At 53.9% G+C, this 19,444-nt stretch overlaps 1 protein-coding gene across 5 annotated transcripts in view; it reads left to right on the plus strand.

Annotated features, from left to right (window-relative positions):
* Positions 1-19,444, plus strand: part of Rasa3 (RAS p21 protein activator 3) — an 84,373-nt gene that overhangs the window by 50,639 nt on the left and 14,290 nt on the right. For 4 of the 5 annotated variants that reach the window (XM_013515439.1, XM_013515445.1, XM_005373923.2 and 1 more), the window contains 8 exons: positions 3,430-3,524; positions 10,165-10,241; positions 13,689-13,769; positions 14,146-14,218; positions 16,234-16,310; positions 17,219-17,323; positions 18,458-18,611; positions 19,218-19,366. In XM_013515439.1, coding sequence (XP_013370893.1) covers positions 3,430-3,524; positions 10,165-10,241; positions 13,689-13,769; positions 14,146-14,218; positions 16,234-16,310; positions 17,219-17,323; positions 18,458-18,611; positions 19,218-19,366 — 811 coding nt within the window. Of the gene's footprint in view, positions 1-3,429; positions 3,525-3,866; positions 4,423-10,164; positions 10,242-13,688; positions 13,770-14,145; positions 14,219-16,233; positions 16,311-17,218; positions 17,324-18,457; positions 18,612-19,217; positions 19,367-19,444 lie in introns of those variants that run through there. The other variant, XM_013515454.1, reaches the window with a different exon arrangement.

The raw sequence follows: 19,444 nt of genomic DNA on the forward strand, positions 1-19,444 counted from the left end.
TAGCAGTGGGCTGGGTCCCTTCCATTGTCCAGTATGAAGATCTTTCCAAAGGACCCTTCTTAGCTTTTTTTTGTTTTACCTGATTGAATTGTATTTTTGCTGTAGTTTAATCCCTAGTATTATTTTAAAATTCAATAGTATGCAATGCTGAGTAAGGTCTATTAGGAGGTGTAAATTTTGTAGGGAAGGACTGATTTCCCCTTTTGTTTTTTGTAATTAAATTTTGAGCATACAGTGAGTATGTTTAACAATTTTTACATCTTGAGGATTATAAGGAATTTCTGTAGTAAGGGAAATATGAAAAGTTGTACAAAACGTTTGGAAGGCAGGACTGTGTAGGCTGGGCCATTGTCAGTCTTAAGTGTGGAAAAAAAAAACCCTGTATTTTTACTAAGGCTTCTGCTTGCCACTCCCACCTCAGGCCACGGCTCCCATCTTGCCACCTTGGGGCTGTGGGCAAGCTCCCCTGCTGGCCCCGGCTCATCAGCCTGAGGGGAGAACTGTTTCCCTTCGGCCCCACCCTTTGGCACCAACCCCTCTGTGTCTGTGACCTGGAGGGGGTCAATACCCACTTCGCTGCCAGGGGTGGCCCCCACCTCCCCAGGGGATGCAGCAGTCACAGCTCTGCAGCTATAGCCACTGCTTTTTTCCCTCCTCTGATGTGGGCTGTTGTGGTTCTTATGGCTCCGAGCTGAGTGTTGAGTGGAGGGGCCATGGGCATGGCTGGCAGGTGTGCTGGGGCAGCCTGGCTGAGTCAGCCTAGGACTGGAGTGCGAGGCCCTCTCTGTGTTTGACCCATCCCCTCCTGCTGCGACACTGCTGTGCTGAGCCAGCTGCATAGACGACCTGATCCACACACAAGTCAAAAAATTTCCCTTCCACAATAAATAACTCCTCCAGATTTAAACATGCTTTAGCTACTTCTTTTTTGTCTCCCACAGCTCCTTAAGCTCCTTAAGCTCCAGTTCCTTAAGGGTTTAAGCTCTTTTGGAGGAGCTGTTCCACCATCTTTTTTTCTGCTCAGGATTTGAGTTTAAAATAGTGTTCCAAGCCAAATCCTTTGTGGTCATCCCAACAAACTTACAACCATTAAAACACTCCCTAATACAAAATCCACAGAAGTAATACAGGAATCAAGAATACAACAAGCTTTTCTACATAAATCTATATACATCATTTCTATATACATGTTCTTTGAGAACTGTTTGCCCCATGTTTTACACCTGATGATACCAGTGTCCATACACCTTTGTGATTAATATTGACGCTATCAATGCACTTCTCCCCCTTTTGCACACACAATGAGAAGTATCCCCTCACCCGCTATTTCTTCACACCCTAGTCCCTTGTCCAGGTGCCATATGCCATATCAAGTGCAGTTCCTGAAGTTTTTTGTGGGGGGATGTCGAGAGGGTGGAGAAATAAAGATAAGAGACAATATACAGAAAGCTGAGGTCGGGTGGAGCCCTCTCTGTGGCTGAGAGGAAAAGGAACCGCTCAACCACCTTAGCAGTTTATTTATACTCTCAGGAGGTTGATGTCAATTTCAACCCCTCTGCCTAGCAACTTTGGCTCTCCTGAGCACCTTCCCTTCTCTAAGCTGGAACAGCTTGTTTTTGTGACTCGCCTTGCATGTGTGATTGATCCCCAGCTTTAGCCACTCCCTACACCTGGGTAACAGGTGTTCTGATCTGTTTTGGGTTTTGTCACAAAATACCCATGGCTGGAACTTTATAGTAGAAAGGTTGGTGTGGCTCACGTCTGACAAGGGCCTGGCTGCGTCTCAATGTGGCAGAGAAGCAGGAGACAGCCTTGTGAAGGAACATGCGTGTGGGACGGTTCTGCACTGCCCCCACCTTGGGAGCACAGTTCCACTCCCTCAAGGCAGCCCACTGCGAGACCTCCAGATGGCCTGGACATGGGTGACAGACGACCCCAAGCTGGGAGCTAGGGGGAGACTCATTCTTGACAGTTTTATATCTTTTGGAAGGTTTGGAATTTTGTTCTGTGTTTCCCTATTGCTGTTGTAAAATTAAATGGAGTATTTCTAGAAAGAGACCAGTAGTGATGAGAGTTCCAGGATGCATATGAGCGTTAAACAGAATGGTGCCTGGAGCTGGCTCAGCTCGCGAGAATGGGAAATAAGGCTGTCCTTGGAATTTCAGACTTCAGAAGTGACCCATCTTCCAGCTGGACTTCTCACAGAGCCTGACAATATCATTATTCTTTTTTCACAGAGATAGGTCACCCAGCTCAGTCTTACCAAACTTTGACCTTATCCCTGTGAGACTTGAAAATAAAAAATTGTATCCCACTGGAGGCAAAGTTCGGAGTTTCACAAGAGCCCACAGCAGCTCTCAGAGGAGGCACAGCACAAGGGAGAGTGCCTTCTCAGCAGGCTGCAGAGTGGCCAGGGGTGTGTGACCAGCAGTGGAGAAATCAAGGTGCATCCCTCAGGAATAGGATGGTGAAGGGAGGAAGGAGACTTGGACAAGCCCTGTGTTTCTGACTGCTACATGGAGGGAACCCTCCGACTATGGCAGGCTGTCTTTCCAAATGTTCCCAGCTGTGATGGGCCACATTGCTGTGTTTCCCCTAGGTGTGATGGCTGTCCTTCTAGGTGTCCCCTGATTGGGACAGGCTGTCTTTCCAGGTGTCCTCTGACTATGATGAGCCATCCTTCCAGGTGTCCCCTGACTGAGACAGGCTGTCCTTCCAGGTGTCCCTTGCCTAGGACAGGTTGTCCTACCAGGTGTCACCTAGCCACAACAGGCTGTTCTAAAGTCGGGCCTCACAGGCCATGCCCTGGCCATGATGAGCTGTCCCCTGGCCTGAAGGTGAGACCCACATTTGTGGCAGAAGGGCAGATCACCCCAGCTGTACCTCATAGCCATTGTCACTGTGAATGACCCAAAGCTTACAGGAGCTATCAAGGCCCCTGTCCTCTAGGCATACCTGCCATCCATGCACACATGCTATGTGTGTGTGTACATGCATGTGTCTAGATACACACATGTGTTCCACCGTGTAGCTTCTGTCAACAAACATTCCTACCGAAGCATCACACACCTGCAAAATAAGTTCTGCTTCTGGCTCTGTCTGGAGAAGAGGACACATAGACAGGCAGGTGCTGTGACCACCATCCCCCTCCCTGGTCCTGGCAGGCCATTCTCAGCGCCTAGCGCACTGCCTGAGATGACACATGGGGCAGGAAGGTAGTATACAGGCAGGCAGTGTGTCTATGTCAGCAGATTCTGAAGAGACCACAGAGCAACGGTGAGGGGTGCCCTGAAACGTGGAATGCTACATGCAGTGAACTTGCAGGATGGGCTGTGGCCTAGCCTGGTGTCCCTGTGGGTCTGATAGCCAGTGGAGTGCCTGTCCCCATGGGCTGAGTGTCCTCTGAGTTTTCTCCACATGTGCTTCCAGGGAAGGTGGCCATCAGGAAGGAGGACCTGCAGAAGTACCACAACAGGGACACCTGGTTCCAGCTGCAGCACGTGGATGCTGACTCAGAAGTGCAGGTGAGGCTGGGGTGGGCTGAGTCCAAGGTGAGGACAGAGCTCAGGCTTCGGGCCTCACAGGCACAATAGCTGGGAAATGTGCACTTTCCGAATTGTGCTGAGATTCTAGATGAAAGCTTCTTAGTTTTTTCTTCCTTTGGTTATTGCTGCACTTTTAGGCAGAAGACATAAATTCAAACTCAGATAAAGGGACAGGGCAGGAAATCAGCGAAGGTAAAGAGCAGACCAGATGACAGGCAGTTATGGGGAGTTAAAGCAGGGCTCAAGCTCAAGGACCTAGTCCCCAGCTTCCTATCCTCCACCGGGCTCCTTGGACTGAGTACCCCAGCACCTGCAATGCTGGGTGCCTGCAGAACAGGTGTGGGTACTAGGCCCTGAGGGAGCTGCCGCAGGGGCATACATGTCAGCTGAGGTCCTCTCAGGCTGCCTGTAAAGGGGTACATTGAGTCACACATTGGGCCCACACTGTCACCACCCCATGGGCCACCCTAAGCTCTGGCCCAGGATAAGCAGCAGCTACAGAGGGCCCTACCCAGTTGAGCAGCCAGCAGTGCACACACAGGCATTCACACTGCAGGTGCCTCCCTGTCAACACAGTGACTGGCAGGAACTGTCCCTAGCTGTAAGCCTGGTGTCCAGGCTGCTATGGCCTGGCTATCCCCTACAAGCTATCTCCTATGTAAAGTAAGTTCCCTGCAGGCTGGGCCAATGTGTATACAGCTGAGGGGCACATTGGGTGCAACTTTACACCTGGTAGGTGGTGTCACAGACAGATCACCTAAATAGGTACCTGCAAGGACTTGCCTAAGACATCAGTGAAAGCAGTTCCATGCTCCGTGTTACGTGTGGCCCGCCTGCGTCCGTCCTCAAGACCCTCTTGCTCAGCTGGCTTCCACAGGTAAAGGCTTGGGCTCATGGTCACTGCTGAGGTCCTAGGCTACTGAGATTCCCATGGCCCTGGGTTCTGTCCTTGGAGTTGGCAGAGCCCATCCACAACATGGAGAGGCCCAGGCAGAATCAAGGACTGGGCTGAGCTGGGCCTGAGTCCCTGCCCCTCACCAGACACATGGACTCGTGCTTCCCCTATGAGCTGTGCCTCCCAGGAAAACGTGGGCCCATAGCCTACATGCTGGACACCATACTGAATGGAGAACCAACTGTACCCCGATCGGAGTGCAGAGCCTAAGATGGTGCAAGTGGCCAGCAGCCACCCTGCCCATGCTTGGCTTGGGGCTGAGAACCTCAGAGTTCAGCTAAGATGGGCTACAGAATGCAGCATCCTCTTCTCAGCCTCATCCACACCTGCAGCTCTAGCACCAGGATGAGACCTGTGCTATGCACAGCTGCAGACGTCCCCAGGACCACTTCTTGGTGGCATTTCCCAGATTTGCTTGGCTTTATTGGCAAGTGTGTCTTTTCCTATTTTTTGCCTGCTTAGTTTTGAAATGGTTACAGATCCAAGGGATGTTAGACAGGGAATCATGACCAACAAGTTTGTGTGTTTCCGGAAGAACAGACATCAGAGGGCCCGTCCCCAGGGCTCCACCTCGTAACTCTGTGAGTTCACAGTCTATAGACTTTGTTCTGATCTCACCACTTTGCATGGGTGTGTGTTCTATGTAATTTTTTCCCCAGTTTTTTATTGTGGTGAAACACAATGGCAAATCCCCTGTTTTAACCATTTCTAAGTCTGGTTCTGCAGCACTAGTACATTCACATGGCTGTGTATCCTTCATCATCATCCCTCAACATACTTGGCCATCTTCCCCCACTGGAGCTTGATGCCCAGCACCTGCCACTCTGCCTGGTGGACATGGCTGCTCTACCTGGTGGACATGGGGCCTCACATGAGTGACCTATAGCCCTTGCTGTGTGAACTGGTGTCTGTCCACTCATCAGGTGTGGCCTGGGTCAGGATTCCCTTCCCTCTTGGGCTGAGTTATATTCAGTGCATAGATAGGTCAGTTTTTGTATTTGCTCACCACAATTCATGTCCACTGCTTGGCTACTGGATCCTCTGGGCAGCTTCATCCTGTGTGTAGATTTGTGTCATTGCCACAGTCATGATTTGGAACCATTGCATCACCACAGAGCTGTAACTGGACACACATGGGAGTTTTGTGGCTGGCGAGATGTTTCCTAACAGCATGGAAGGCAGGTCCAGCCCTCCGCTGAGTTTGTGATAAAGATTGGGACCCAGCCCTGCTGGGCTCCTGGGAGCCTGGGTGGTGAGAGGTGAAGAACCCTTGGAAGGACCCTGATGGGTGCTGTGCTACACTTAGTGCTTATCTGGTGTTTCATTCTGAAAGTTTCTCACCTACAAAGTAACCGGGATAAGGAGGCAGCTTCTTGCCTCTCTGTCTGACCTTTAAGTTGAAATCACATTTTTGCTCTTCAGCCACCTCTCATTTTGAAATGTCACTTTCATAGTTTCCTACTGGGTGGAGGGCAGCTGTGGCTCCCTGCATCTGTCTGCTTTGTATGGCACAAGGAGACCCATGTCCACAAAGACCATCACACTCTGGTTAGCATCACAGGAATGGGGAAAGACAGCTTATGATGGCCTGCTTCTTCTGGAACTGGTGTCTTTTCTAAAGGTCCCAAGCGTGCTCCTGTCTCCCCCTCCAGGACAGTCCATGTGTATAAACTGGCCTGGGATGCATGCAGGATCAGCAGCCACCACCCTCGAGGTATATGGCTCAAGAGCCAGTGATGGGGTAGAAATTTGGGGGATTTTGCCTTTCGTGAGTCCGACAACCCAGAATGACAATGGCACATGTCCCTAGTCTAGGGCCTAGGCCTTTGGATGGCTCTGAGGGCTTGAGGGGGTGCAGAAGACCAAGCTCTACCTTCCTAGTCTTCATCTTACCCTCTGCTCCATCTTCTCACTTCAAGAACCAGTGGCCACTTAGGTGGAGACAGGTCAGAGGGAGGCCCCCATATGGAGCCCATAGCAGTCTGGGGCTGGGCCAGGATTGTTCCTGCTTCTCGGAGTAGCCCTTGTGTGGGGAGGACCTTCCTGAGAAAAGTAGGGGTTCTTTGTAAACTAACAAACTCTGGTTTCGGAGCAGTTTTAAGTTTACAGGAAAACTAACAGGCCCAGAGGCCTTGTCCCAGCCCTGCCCACCCCTCTTGTGGCTTGTGCTGATGCACAGCTGTCATCAGGCAAGGCCTTGGTCCTCACTGGCACCTCTCACTGCTGATCTTAGAAAGCCACGGCTTCTCTTTTGTTCCTGGTTACCCTGGCTTGAGGTTTATCTCTTTGTTGATCTGTTCAGAGAATCTGATTTTGGTCTTGATGGTTTTCTGATTTCCTGTTTTCAGTTTCATTGATTTCTGATCTAAATTTTATTTCTTTTCTTTTGCTTTCTGTGAATTTAACCTCCTTTCTAGTGGAAATCATTGATTCTGATTTTTCTTCCTTTCTGTGTGTTTGGCTATGTTCTGAATTTCCCTCCCAGCCATGCTTTTGCTGCGTCCCACACATTCTAAGTTTATTTTATTTTCCTTTGTTACACACTTCATCTAAGTGTCTTAGTTACTCTTCACATTGCTGAGACAAAATACCCAACACCTACAAGTTAAGAGAGGAAAGGGTTATTTAGCTCACAGTTTGTAGAGGTGTCAGTCCACAATCCGCTAGCTGTAAGGCAGAGTGACATGGCAGACAAACATCACAGAGGAGAACAGTTGATGGTGGACAGAAGGTAGCAAAGCAAGCAAGAGGGGAAAATAAATCTCTTTCTGTCCCTTATATCGTATTGATGCTACTAGGATTAGGGTAGTGCCAACTTAATCAGTGGACTGATTTAGTAATCACCCACCCTTAATCCTAGCATTGCAGCAAGAATCAATCACACACTCTATTTTGTTTGGGTTTTTTTGTTTTTATTTTTTCTTCCAGTACCGGGAATTGAACTCACAACCTTGTGCTTGCCAGGCAGGCGCTGTGCTGCTGAGCTCAATCACAGACTCTAGATTCAGCCACCTCTGAAAAAGCCCCACCTGTGACTACTTTGAGATGACATGTAGACACAGCTGTAAGGGTGTCTCTGGAGGCTTCTTTGACTCATGTGATACCTAGAAGTGCATTGCTTAATCTCCAAGCACTTGAGGACTCTCATCTGCCTTTCCATTTGGATCCTGAGCTGAGTTCCTGTGTGGAGGAACTGAGAGGACACAGAGGCTTCTTCTTCCACACATGTCTGGCAGGGACAGTGCAGCCCAGTGAGCTTGAGCGATGCTCTGTGTGGGTGAGGTGATCAGGGGACAACAGTCAGCCCTGCTTGCTTCATGATGCTATTCACTTCCCTGTTGCTTCAACTTTCTTTCTCTGGAGCTGGAGTGGAGCCCAGAGCCTTGCAGGCAAGCACTCACCACTGATCTGTGACCCAGGCCATGTTAGCTTCTTGATGTCTTTAGTCCCTTAATAAACTGGGAAGGAAAAGCTGCCAACAGCACTTTCTTTTGTGGTACCTGCTGCTTCTCTCACAACCAAAATAAAAGCTGGGACACTGGGCAGTGTTGCAGACAGGCAGGCATCGAAGGCAGGGGTGAATATGAGAAAGGAGGCTGGCTGCACGAGATCCCTGCAGCTCCTGCCCCAACCAAGCGCCCGCAGAGACCAGAGCCAGGCTTCTGTCTCTGCAGGGTGGTGCCTGTCCCTGGCTGTGAAGCCACATGCCCAGGTGTGTGCCAGGATGCAGTGTTTTCTGCTGATCTGAAACCGAGGGCGTGACCCCAAGAGCAGTGTTTTTGTTCTGAGTTGTTTGTGCTAAGGTCGGGTCACCTGCCTATGAGAGGTAGTGCCCCAACCTCCACCTCATGCAGGAAGGGGGCCCTGGGTGCTGGTAGAACACTGGAAGTGCTGGCCCATGGATCCGCAGGGCCCCCTGGGCCATAGTCAGGATGTGCAGTGTTGCTGTTTGCCTCTCAAGCCTCCATCCTATGGTGTGTGCCGAGTGAGAAAGGCGCAGGAAGCCAGGGGCTGCTTGGGGAAAACAGGAAACGAAAAGGAAGCTGCCACTGTGCTGTTGGTAGTGGGACCTTCCACATTCCCCACCCCCACGCAGTCTCTGGCTTTCCAAAGGACCCTGGACAAAACCTAGCTCTCGGCCCTTCTGCCTGACACCCTTGCAGATCACAGAATTACAAAGTAAGGGTTGGCACTTGTGGTCAGTGCTGTCCTCTGATAGCAAACTGCTCACTTGGTCCTGTGTGTTGGCCTGGCTTGGGTCCTAAAGGACTCTTGGCCTAAGGAAGCAGTACCACGTCTTAGGGCAGCAAGCATCATGGCCGTGATCTCAATCTCTGAGCTACTAGGCTCAGTATAGAAAGGGAGCCACAAATGCCTGTCCTCGTGGCTGTCACCAATTCAGCCACAGAGCCAGAAGGGGTTGTGCCCAGCCTCCTGACCCCACCTACCACTGGTCCCTGAGGTTCTGCAGGTCAAGAGTCTGGGCCCAGCACAGGACCCCAGAGCAGAACAACAGCAGGGAGGCCTTGTCCTCTGGGCTAGTGGCAATGGACTTACTATTGTTTTGTGCCCATGGTTCATGCCTGGGGACATGAAGGGATGTCACTGGACACCAGAGTGCTTGCCAGGTGCTGCTGGATGCTCCAGCAGGATCTGTGAGAGCCAAGTGGGCTTCAGCAACTAGGTGCTCACCAAGCAGAGCCCAGCAGCCTTCATGGCCCAGAATGTCCCAGGCCAAATCATCCCCCAGTGTGGACGACTCTGTTCACGGGTATGGCAAGCAGTGTGTGTTGCCACAGGATGCCCCTAAGTAATGCTCGTGTCCCAGCGCTGGGCACCATACCATCCATTGCTCTTGGCCTTGCCCAGGTGGGGAAGATCCAGGAGGGCAGGTCTAGCCTTTCCTGAGGCTAGAACAGGTAAACCCAGTCCCTGCCCTCTGTCCACCATGGCCATGGCCGGCACCCTCTCCTCCCAGCAGGTCCTAAGCAGGTGAAGGTGGACAAGTCCCAGAATGGGTCCACAGGTATGTTCTCATGCTGCCACCAGTTTAATCCAGGCTGGCTGGTCACATGGCATCCTGGACTCACAACCAGGCAGCATTTAAAGGGTCCCTCCCTAGAGGAGGTTCAAGGCCCTTGGTGGATGTCCAACTTGGCCTCCCTTTCTGATTACAAAAACTGAAGGCTTAACATGCACATTACACTGTGTGTCCCTTCGTGATCCTTTCCAGAGCAGGGTGTTACTCCTGGAAGCACTGAGGATGTTAGCTTCTGCATGGGAACAGGACTTGGGGTCCCCTACCTTCCTGGGGGGAGGCAAAGGTGGGCCAGGAAGGTCCCTGGAGCCTTCCCTCTGCCCATGCCTGCCTTGGGCTAGACCCAACTGCTGTGTGTCATGAGTGGACATGTAGCGCATCTGCGGCTGCTTTGCCAGGGTCTGGCACTTCGGGACCACTCACTCTGAAACTTCATGGCCTGCAGCGACCTCCTCTTAGCACCCAACCTCTGGGTGTACATCACGGTGGGCTGGAAGCCTAGCTGCCACAGGGACTGGGTAGCCCTTCCACAAGATGTGCCCTTCCACCCTAGCTCTGCCCTCTCGTGGGCCATGCCCCCTCACTTCCAGCTGTGCCCTGCTCCGAATTTCCCTTGTCCTTTGCAGGGAAAGGTGCACCTGGAGCTGAGGCTGAGTGAAGTCATCACTGATACGGGCGCCGTCTGCCACAAGCTCGCTGCGCGGTAAGATGTGCACCATGGGCAGCAGGTCTAGGCTGGGGTTCTGGCGATGCTTCTCCCCTAGGCCCTGCTTCCTGCTTGGGTGCCTGAGGGTGCCAAGCATGACACCCCTGCATTCACTGCCCCCAGAACTCACTGGCCTCTTCCCTGCACAGTGGGCCCAGGTGGGGACAACGGGACATGGCCCAAGTAGAAGGGTGGCTGGGCGTCTTCTGTGTCAGGAGTGCAGGCACAAGTACCGGTGATGGGGCCGCTGCAGTCTGTTCTTGTTGCTGTAACAAAGTGCCCTAGCCAGGGGATGTGCATAGAGCAGCTGATGTGTCCCTTGGTTCTGGTGAGGGCCTCAGGCTTATCCCACCAAGGCTAAGGCCTCCCCTTGGGACAGTGGTGGCAGCTCAGGTCTCCTCCTCTGCTCATGAAGCCATTGGGGCATCTAGCCCCACCTCATGACCTCAGGTATCCTGTCATCTCCTGGGCCACCAGTAACACCAACACTTGGCTATGGGGGTTGTGTCTGACCCAGGAGCTACTGGGCACACATTCAAGCCACCAGAGGAACCATCCTGCCACCCTCAGCGAGCAGAGGTGGGGCTTCTCTCTCCCAGAAACATTCTTTAAGCAAGGCATGTGCTACAGTGTGATTGGGTGGCGACTCCCCTGAGCAGGGTGCGTGCAGAGCTGAGTTCATTGTTGGGGTTTCACACTCTCCTCCCCTGAGGTAGGTGGTGGATGAGCAGGATCCTCCACTCCCACAATGGCCCCCAGTGCTCCACAGCCCCAGGTGAAACCATACATTGTGGTGCTGGGTGCCCCTGGGACTGCTGGGGCTATGGAGTATGCACAGGGCAGGGAGAGGTGGGCATCTGCCCTGGACTCCTGTGGGCACATGCAAGTTCTTGATTGTGCTGAGCTCCTTGCTGTATCCCAGGTGCTGTGGGATGCATGTAGTTATAGCCATATTCAAAGACTCTAAGGCTGGGCTTATAGGATCTAGACCCCAAACTGTGGTGTGGACAGAGATGGCTCTCAGGCTCAGGTGTGGGTGTGACCAAGCCAGGCTGTAATCTCCTAGGGAAGCTATAAGGTGGGGCTGTGCTGAGTGGAAGTCAAGGCATAGAAAGGGCTAGACCCCCCACTGCTTCTCTCTGAGCAACAGACCCCCCAGGAATTCAGGCTGAGGTCATGAGTCACCTGCCTGTGGCCCTGGGTCCTGAGTTTTCCCACCTGGGTCTGCCCTGAAGCAGCCGCTAGCACTGATGGACCTGCTGTCCAGGAGCCCTGCTCAGGTGGAATGTTCTCCTCTGAGTAAGCCTGCTCCCTGCCCTGGGGTAGCTGAGGCAGGAGACTTCTTGAAGCCTGGGCTCCATTCTGTTGAGGAAATGGGGAAGCCTGGTGGTGGCCCAGACAGGTGGCATCCATGGCTTCCAGGACACGTGAGCCTTTTGCCATCCCCAGGTCTTTGTTTGCTCAGCACAAAGGAAAGAGCAGTGAATTTGGGCCAGAAGCCAAAGAGACTTGCTTTCTTGCCTCAGTTTCTTAATCTGAAAAACAGGAACTAAATGTACTGCCATGTGGACACCAGCTGTGGCTGGGAGCATCCAAATGCAGGGCATCTGCATGGCTGTTGCCTGAGCATCACAGTCATGTGAAGTTGTTTCCTTGAACAGAGCAGGAGAGCAGCCAGGAGAGTGGGGCTGTGTGTGGAGCAGTGGGCACCTGCAGGGCTGTCCCTGTGCCCACCTGGGTCTGTTCCAAGCCCTGTGCTGCAGACTCTGGAGTCCCGGGAGAAGGCTCCCATCCAGGATGTGGAGACACGTGGAGGAAGCTGCAAAACATCACGGGCATGTGGGTCTGGTCCAGCTCAGGGAGGCCGACACCAGACTTGGGAGCCCCAAAGCTCATTAGACCCCACAGCTTCTCCCAAGGCCCTGGTGGCTGCCAGTCCTCCTGCAGTTATGGGCAAGGTGCCCTCCTGGCCTCTCTCACCACGTGGCTTGCAATGGCAAGGACGAGAGTTCTGCCCTATGGCTCATAGGACAGGGTCACCACTGCCACGCCCATGGCCTTCTTCCCCAAGGATCTCAGTTTAGAGGAGGCATCAAGGGGCAGCTGGAACACTCCAGACCCACTGTGCAGAAGGAGAGAGCCCTGGTCCTAGACATCATCTCTGGCAGGCTTAGTGTCCCTTGCCTGTGATTGGTTAGCACTTTGTGGACAACTATGAGAAGGGCAACCTCCATCAACCTGGGACCTCAGGTTTCCATGGGGAAGGAGCTGGTCAGTCCCAGTCTACTATGCACATAGCTTTATGTGTATGTGTGTATGTGTGTGTGTGTGTGGTTAGATACTGAGATGCAGCCACTGTCCTGTCAAGTCCTGCAGGGTCTGTGCCCCCATATCAGCTACTCTTCGTCTCCATTCTCACTCAACAGACAAGCATGCCCCTTCTCTGTGTGCCAGAGAGGGCTCTGCCTTGGTTTAGGACTGCACTGGGCATCCCTAACCCTTCCTGAAGTCACAGGCTTCCTGTGGTTCTAGACAGGTCACCTGCCTCGCCTGGTGCCAGCCCTCTGAGCCCAGTGAACCTGTCTCTGTGTGTGACGTTTTGGTGTGTGCGTGGATTTCCTCTGACCACAAACGTGCCACCAGGATTGTTGTGTGAGCTGTTTATGACATGGGATGCTGAGGTTGGGACTGTGATCCCTCTGAGAAGGAATGGAGCTTAGTACCTGGCACCTCTGAGCAGGGCCTGGGGCTCAGGTCTGTGATGTGGAGGCCAACAGGCTCCCTGGTACTCACAGGGGACTGGTGCCCTTTGAACCTCCCCCAGCCAGAAAAGGGCCTATTGCCACTCAGAGCATTGGGGTAAGGCAGCAGGAAGCACAGCACTGTGTGAGGACTACACCATCCTAGAGCAGGAAAAGCATTCTTGAAAAAGCTTGAAACGGAAGTGATGTGATCAGCTGAGTGGGAAAAACCTGAACAGTCCCTAGAGCCCAGAAGAAAACTGGATCTTCCACATAAAATTCATAATGCCTGGCACCTGCTCAACCCCCAGGAGAGGGAAATATGACCCATAACCTGGGGAGGAGCCAGAAACAGACCAGGAGTAACAGAAATGACAATGAAATGCTGGTGGGACTATTGCAGAACTTCAGGACAGCCAGAAACTGTCACCATCTGACTTCTCTTGCAGATGGGACTCAGCAGCTAAGTGAGGGGCCAGGGCCTCTGCTGCCAAGTCTGGGTAGCTGGGTGCCTGTATGGCCAGGTAAATGGGGTAGCAGCCTCTGCAGGCTGTGTGCCGTCTGTAGCAGTTGGTTCTTGGCAGTACAAACCCCTGACAGCCTCTCCTACCTCAGGAACACCAACTCATCTCTGGTCCGCAGACCTGCTGGGAGGGAGCTGGGTCTGCCTGGCCTCTCCTGACCCCATACTCTGTTTCCTCAGCATCCTTGAGTGCCAAGGCCTCCCCATAGTGAACGGCCAGTGCGACCCCTACGCCACAGTGACTCTGGCTGGACCTTTCAGGCAAGTTGTCCCAGTCCTGCCTATCCCGTGTGCTGCTCTGGTCCTGGGCACAGGGAGCCCCAGAAGTCAGGCAGCTGGCACTCCCTGCAGGAGAACAAAGGAGGTGCATGTTGGGGTGGAATGTGTCATTTTTTATTTCTTTTGGTTTCCTTGATTGGTCTGCAATTGCTTTACGAAGAATAAGGCCTTTGTGATCTCCATATTGGGTATTTCTGGCTCCATAAAGGTTCCTGATTTGTATACTATCTGGAGATGGAGGCAAACAGAAATGTTTATGAGATAAATAAAAGCTGTAATATTTGACAGCTCAATTTTAAGGCAGGTTCAGAATTAACAGTGTTATTTTTAAGCCTAACCCTTCCTCGTTTGACTGTAGATCAGAAGCCAAAAAGACAAAAGTGAAGAAGAAGACCAACAACCCCCAGTTTGATGAGGTGTTTTACTTCGAGGTTGGTGCTCCAGTCGGGAAACCAGGGAAGTACACTGAAGACCAAGCAGGAAGGGGCTGAGCAGTCCTTGTTGTCCTGGGTAGAGGTCCAGGCCCGCAGGCCATCTGGATGCGTTCACCCAGGGACATCCCCTTCCCTGGAGAGAAGGCGCTGCTGCTCCTTGGGCTGCCTGGGTTCTACCTGACGGTGGCAAGTCAGTGCCTCCCAGGTCTTCAGAGCTCTGGGCTCACTGGTTGTAGGTTTTATTTTTTCTGGCTGCTCTACCCCAGCTTCCTGGGCAGAGCAAGGCTTGCTCCACTGGAAACCTGAGGGTTTGCAGCAAAGGGGAAGTGGTTCAGCCTAGAGACTCCCTGGCTGCCTCTGGGACATGCAGCAGAGTCAGACAGCAGCTCGAGGGCCAGCAGCTAGAGGACCAGCACCTCTCGGGGCAGAGTTGGTATGGGTCTGGGTGAGGGGCGTCCAGCTAGGTGTCCTTCCCAGCCTTGGCTCCCAAGCACTTCTTATGAACCAAGGCCTGGTAGGCAGGAGGCAGGGCCTCAGTTTCAGCTCAGCCCGCACTTTCGTGGGGTGTGGGGCTGCAGCAGGGTGGTGGACACAGCCTTAGGGACAAGAGCCACTGTTGTCCTGGGAGGGGGTGGATCTCCCCTGCTTGGTAACTTAATGACCCCCAGAAAAGTCTGAGAACTATGGCCTGCAGTGGCACAAGGCTGCCAGAAGGCCTGGCCCAGGACTGCTGTTGAGCCCAGTGGCTTTGCTCCTCCTGAGCTGTGGCCTAGGATGCTACTGCTGAGGCTCGCTATGATCCTGGACCCTTCCTGAGTTTCCTGATCCAGGGAAGGCAAGCCCCGGGGAAGCGGAGCCAGAGAGCAAGGGAAGTCACTCCCAGGCTGCCTTCTGCCAGGATAACCTAAAAGCCCTTGAGTGTCCAAGTAAAGTCACATGAAGTTCTGTAAGAGCTACCTTCACCCCTCACAGACAACTGGGAGAGGGCAGGCAGCTAGGGGTTGTGGTGCTGGGCCAGACCAGTGGGAGGCAGACAATGAATGCATGAGCTGGGGTGGCAGCGTGTAGTCTTGCTCGGTGGATAGGTTGTGACAGGAGGCTGGGTACTCCTGGGGGAGGCAGCATTTCAGAGACACCTGCAGTCTGAGAAGGAGTCAGCTTCTAGGGGAGACACAGTGGGAACAAGACAGGCAGGGCTGGGTGTTATGCTGGCCAGTACCAGATGGAGAAGAGGCCAGTGTCAGATGGGTCCAACTGCAGAAACAGTCAAGGTACGGGGACGTGCAGGACAGAGCCAGGCAGGGAGCCTGTGGAGCTGGTGGTCCCTGCTAGTCAGACATTCGCATTTAGGACTTAAGAGTTTAAGCTGTGTAAGCAGCATAGCTTTGTCTGTTTATAGACAAAAGTTTTCTGTTTTGGAGCTGAAATCTTCTGACCCTGAAAAGTGGGCAGGATGAGGCTGGGGCACTGCTCCCTCTAAATCCCAGAACCTGCTGGCGATTTTATGTTTTAAGAAGCTCACAACCCCTAAAATATTAGGAGGAAAAACAGTGTTTGCTCTTTCAGTTTTCTGATACCTCCCTGGGCATGGACTCCCAAAGAGGTTCTTGAGGGTTAGGGCTGTTGGGTGGGGAGCTGGTGTCCAGGACTCTTGGACGTTCCTGTGGGTGATAATGAACACGAAGAAGATTCAGGAGGCGCCAGCCTCCCCAGCCCCTGGAGCATTCCCTGCTTTGGGGTGGGGCAGAAGCCCCCTCAGAGTCCAAAGTCAGAGCCCTCAGGGTCCCAGGCCCCAAGCAGCTCCCTTCCCAACCCTCCCAGTGGAGTCAGCCTCTGCTGTGCCTTTCCACAGTCGCATGGGTCCCAGAGAAGCCAGGGTCAGCACACAGGGCTGGGCCCAGACCCGCTGCTGTCTCCCTCTGTGGTTGTGTCCTCGAGTAGCTGGGCGCCGGCCTCCCTCCCTGACATGTCTTATTGGTCTGCACATGGAGCATTCTGTCCATCTGCCCCAGGTGACCAGGCCCTGCAGCTACAGCAGAAAGTCCCACTTTGACTTTGAGGAGGAAGATGTGGATAAACTTGAAATTAGGTAAGAAGTCAGGGGCCCTATTTCATCCTGGGTGGTTTTTGTCTACCCCTTCTTTGGGGCTTGGTGAGGGCAAGGTTCCTTCCCACAGTGGCACCCCAAGTACCATGTCTGGTTGGACCCTCATGAGATGGACCTTATCCCATGCACCTCAGCTCATGACTCCTCAGCACAGGCAAACCCCTTCGTCTACCCAGCTACCTACCACACAGTCCTACAGCCCAAGTCCCAGGGAGCTGGGCATTCTGCAGGGAAGGAGGGTCAGGGCATCCCCTGCTGTGCCAGGAAGCTTCAAGAGTGCTGGTGTGGATACCTCACAAAGAGCCCCGGTGTGGTCTTTGGCTCCTAGGGACCCCACCCAGGGTCCTGCTGATGACTCCCACAGGTCTTACTCGGTCTGCAGAGGTAGAAGTTCAGTTTAGGGAGGGGCTTGCCAGTACCATGGCTCTGCTGGATGAGGATAGGCACCCCTGTCCTCACTGGGCCAGGTACTATGCCATGCCAGCCACTTGGCCCACGAGATGCTGCCTTCACCTGCTGTTCCAAGCAGATGAAAGTTGCCTGGCTGGTGCTGGGGCAGACTCCAGGCTCACTATGAGGCCCTAGACATCCTAGACCCTCACCTATCTGAGGCCATGGGTCACACAGGGTAAAGGCAGATGCCAGAGCAGTGGCAGCAGTCTGGCTCTGTCGCTTGCGGTGATGGCCCACAGTTGCCTATGCTGCCAGCCAGGGCTGCGTCCTGCCTGCTCCCCTGTTCATCCTTCCACACAGGATTCCAGGTGTCTGCCACAGCACAACTGTGGGCATCGTGGAGATCACTGCAGCTGACGTCAGATGGGCAGCTGGGCTCCAAGCCCTCCTGGAAGCAGGTGCCCACTGGGCAGGATCTGAGTGCTGCTTGTTTTCAGAGTCGACCTCTGGAACGCCAGCAACCTGAAGTTTGGTGATGAGTTCCTAGGGGAGTTGAGGATCCCGCTGAAGGTACTGCAGCAGTCCAGCTGCTATGATGCCTGGTAGGTGCCACAGGGATGGAGGACAGCATGGGCAGAAAGGGCAGAAGGCTGGGAGGAAGGGTGCCATGCCACCCTCGGCCCAGTGCACCTGCTGCCAGTCGCTTGGGCTTGGAGATAGTTTCTGCCTTTTCAGCAGGGAGAGAGAGGCCAGAGAGAGGTGATAGGTGACACTGGGCACACTGAAGTGGAAGTAACACAAAGCCTAAGGTAGGGAATAGAGCAGGCTTAGTGCTGAGGACAGCTGTGAGCCCTTGCTGCAGGACGTGTGGCTGGGGCAGCCTCGTGGCCATCTGTCCAGCTATGGTCTCAGCCTCGCTGTCCCTCCAAGCCACCTCCCTTTGGCTCTCCACTGCTTGGTGTCTTTACCTCTGCAGATCTCCAGAGGTGCTGCATTTGGGTGTGGGCCTATACCTCTGGTTTATTGTGTTTGTTCACATGCTTCCTCAAGATACAGGCACATGCCAGCGGGTGTCCAGTTGGCACCAGGTGCATTGTTTCACTGTGTGTACTGGGGGCGAATCTGCCCCAGAAGCTGCTTTATCATGCTACGATGGAGGGCAGCCCAGCACAGGGATCCTGGCCTCCCACTCCTGCTGGGCATACCCAGCCCCTCAGCAGAGGCAGCCACTGAAACCCACCAAAGACTGCTTTGGCCACAGGGATTGATCTCAAGCTGCCTAGCCCAGGAAGTGGGGCAGGGAGGGATGTGCAGCCTGGACAAACAGAGGGAGTGTTCTGCTGAGGACTGCAGAGTGATCCCTGTGCCAGCGCAAGCCAGCCGGCCCCTTTATAAAAGGCCCGTGGCACTCTCTCAGAATGGCTCCCGTGTTCTTGTTGTCCAGTGTTCTTGTTGTCCATCCTCACAGGCAGATGCTGCAGTGGGGCCCTGCTGGCCATTGCCTTCCTTCCTCCTAGCAGGCTCTCCCATCTCCTCTCATCTCTGCTTATCTGCTGTCTGGACCACCCCGTAGCTTTCAAGTCTGGCTGTGTGCCTGCCCCAGGCAGCTATACCCTTGGATGACCACACCGTCACATGGCCTGTGGGGAGCCCTGGGCCACAGCTCTCCAGTCCCTGGACCTGAAGAGAGTAACCTGGAGAGACAGTGATGGCCTCACTGTGGCTGTCCTCCCCAGGTACTTCCTCCAGCCCCGAGACAACGGCAAGAACCCAAAGCCTGATGATCTAGGCTCCCTGAGGCTGAATGTGGTTTACACGGAAGACCACGTGTTTTCTTCTGACTACTACAGCCCCCTGCGGGACCTGCTCCTGAAGTCGGCAGATGTGGAGGTGTGTGTGGGAATCACGCTCACCCTGCTGGGCCCTAAGTCCAGGTTCTAACCCTCTCCTCCCTGGAACCCTGCCCTGCTCAGCAAACAGCCTGGCCTGCCTATCTACCAACCCCTGCCCAGGCCCCACCCACTTACTTGGCCCTAGCCACACCCAACACTGCTCTGCCCACTCATCTGGCCTCTGTCCAGGCTCCTGCTCCTCAGCGGTCCCACCCACTTACCAGGCCCATCAATTTCCCTGTTAACATGCCTGGCCCCTGTCCAGGCCTGCCCGTCTATGTCCTCTCTGCTGCTGGGCTTCCTTCCCCTGGTTGGTGACACTGTTGATGTCCCCCAGCCTTTCCTGGCCTCTTTCCCACCAGTAACCCCTTGGAAGGGGGGGGCACCCAGAGCTACATCCCTCTGTCCCCAGGCTCAGTGCCACTCAGATTTGCTGATATATGGCTGGCTGTAACCCAGATAGAGTCTGCTTAGGGGCCCCATGCTGCTGGGTTAGCAGTGGCAGCAGCCTTGCACCCTCATGTGTAGGCCCGCTGATGGGATGGAGGGGCCTGGGATGTGCAGGGGTGGCTGCTCACCCTGACCCCACTCTCCCCCTGCCCAGCCGGTCTCAGCGTCAGCTGCCCACATCCTGGGCGAGGTATGCAGAGAGAAGCAGGAGGCAGCCGTCCCCCTGGTGCGGCTCTTGCTGCACTATGGCCGTGTGGTACCTTTCATCAGCGCCATTGCCAGTGCGGAGGTGAAGAGGACTCAGTGAGTGCCCCAGCCTGTCCCTGGCCCCGTCTCTGTCCACCTCTCTCCAGCCTGTAGTCGGGCTAGGCCCAGACTGTA

The sequence above is a fragment of the Chinchilla lanigera genome, unplaced genomic scaffold (assembly GCF_000276665.1).
Source record: "Chinchilla lanigera isolate Chin_1 unplaced genomic scaffold, ChiLan1.0 scaffold00003, whole genome shotgun sequence".
NCBI lineage: Eukaryota > Metazoa > Chordata > Mammalia > Rodentia > Chinchillidae > Chinchilla > Chinchilla lanigera.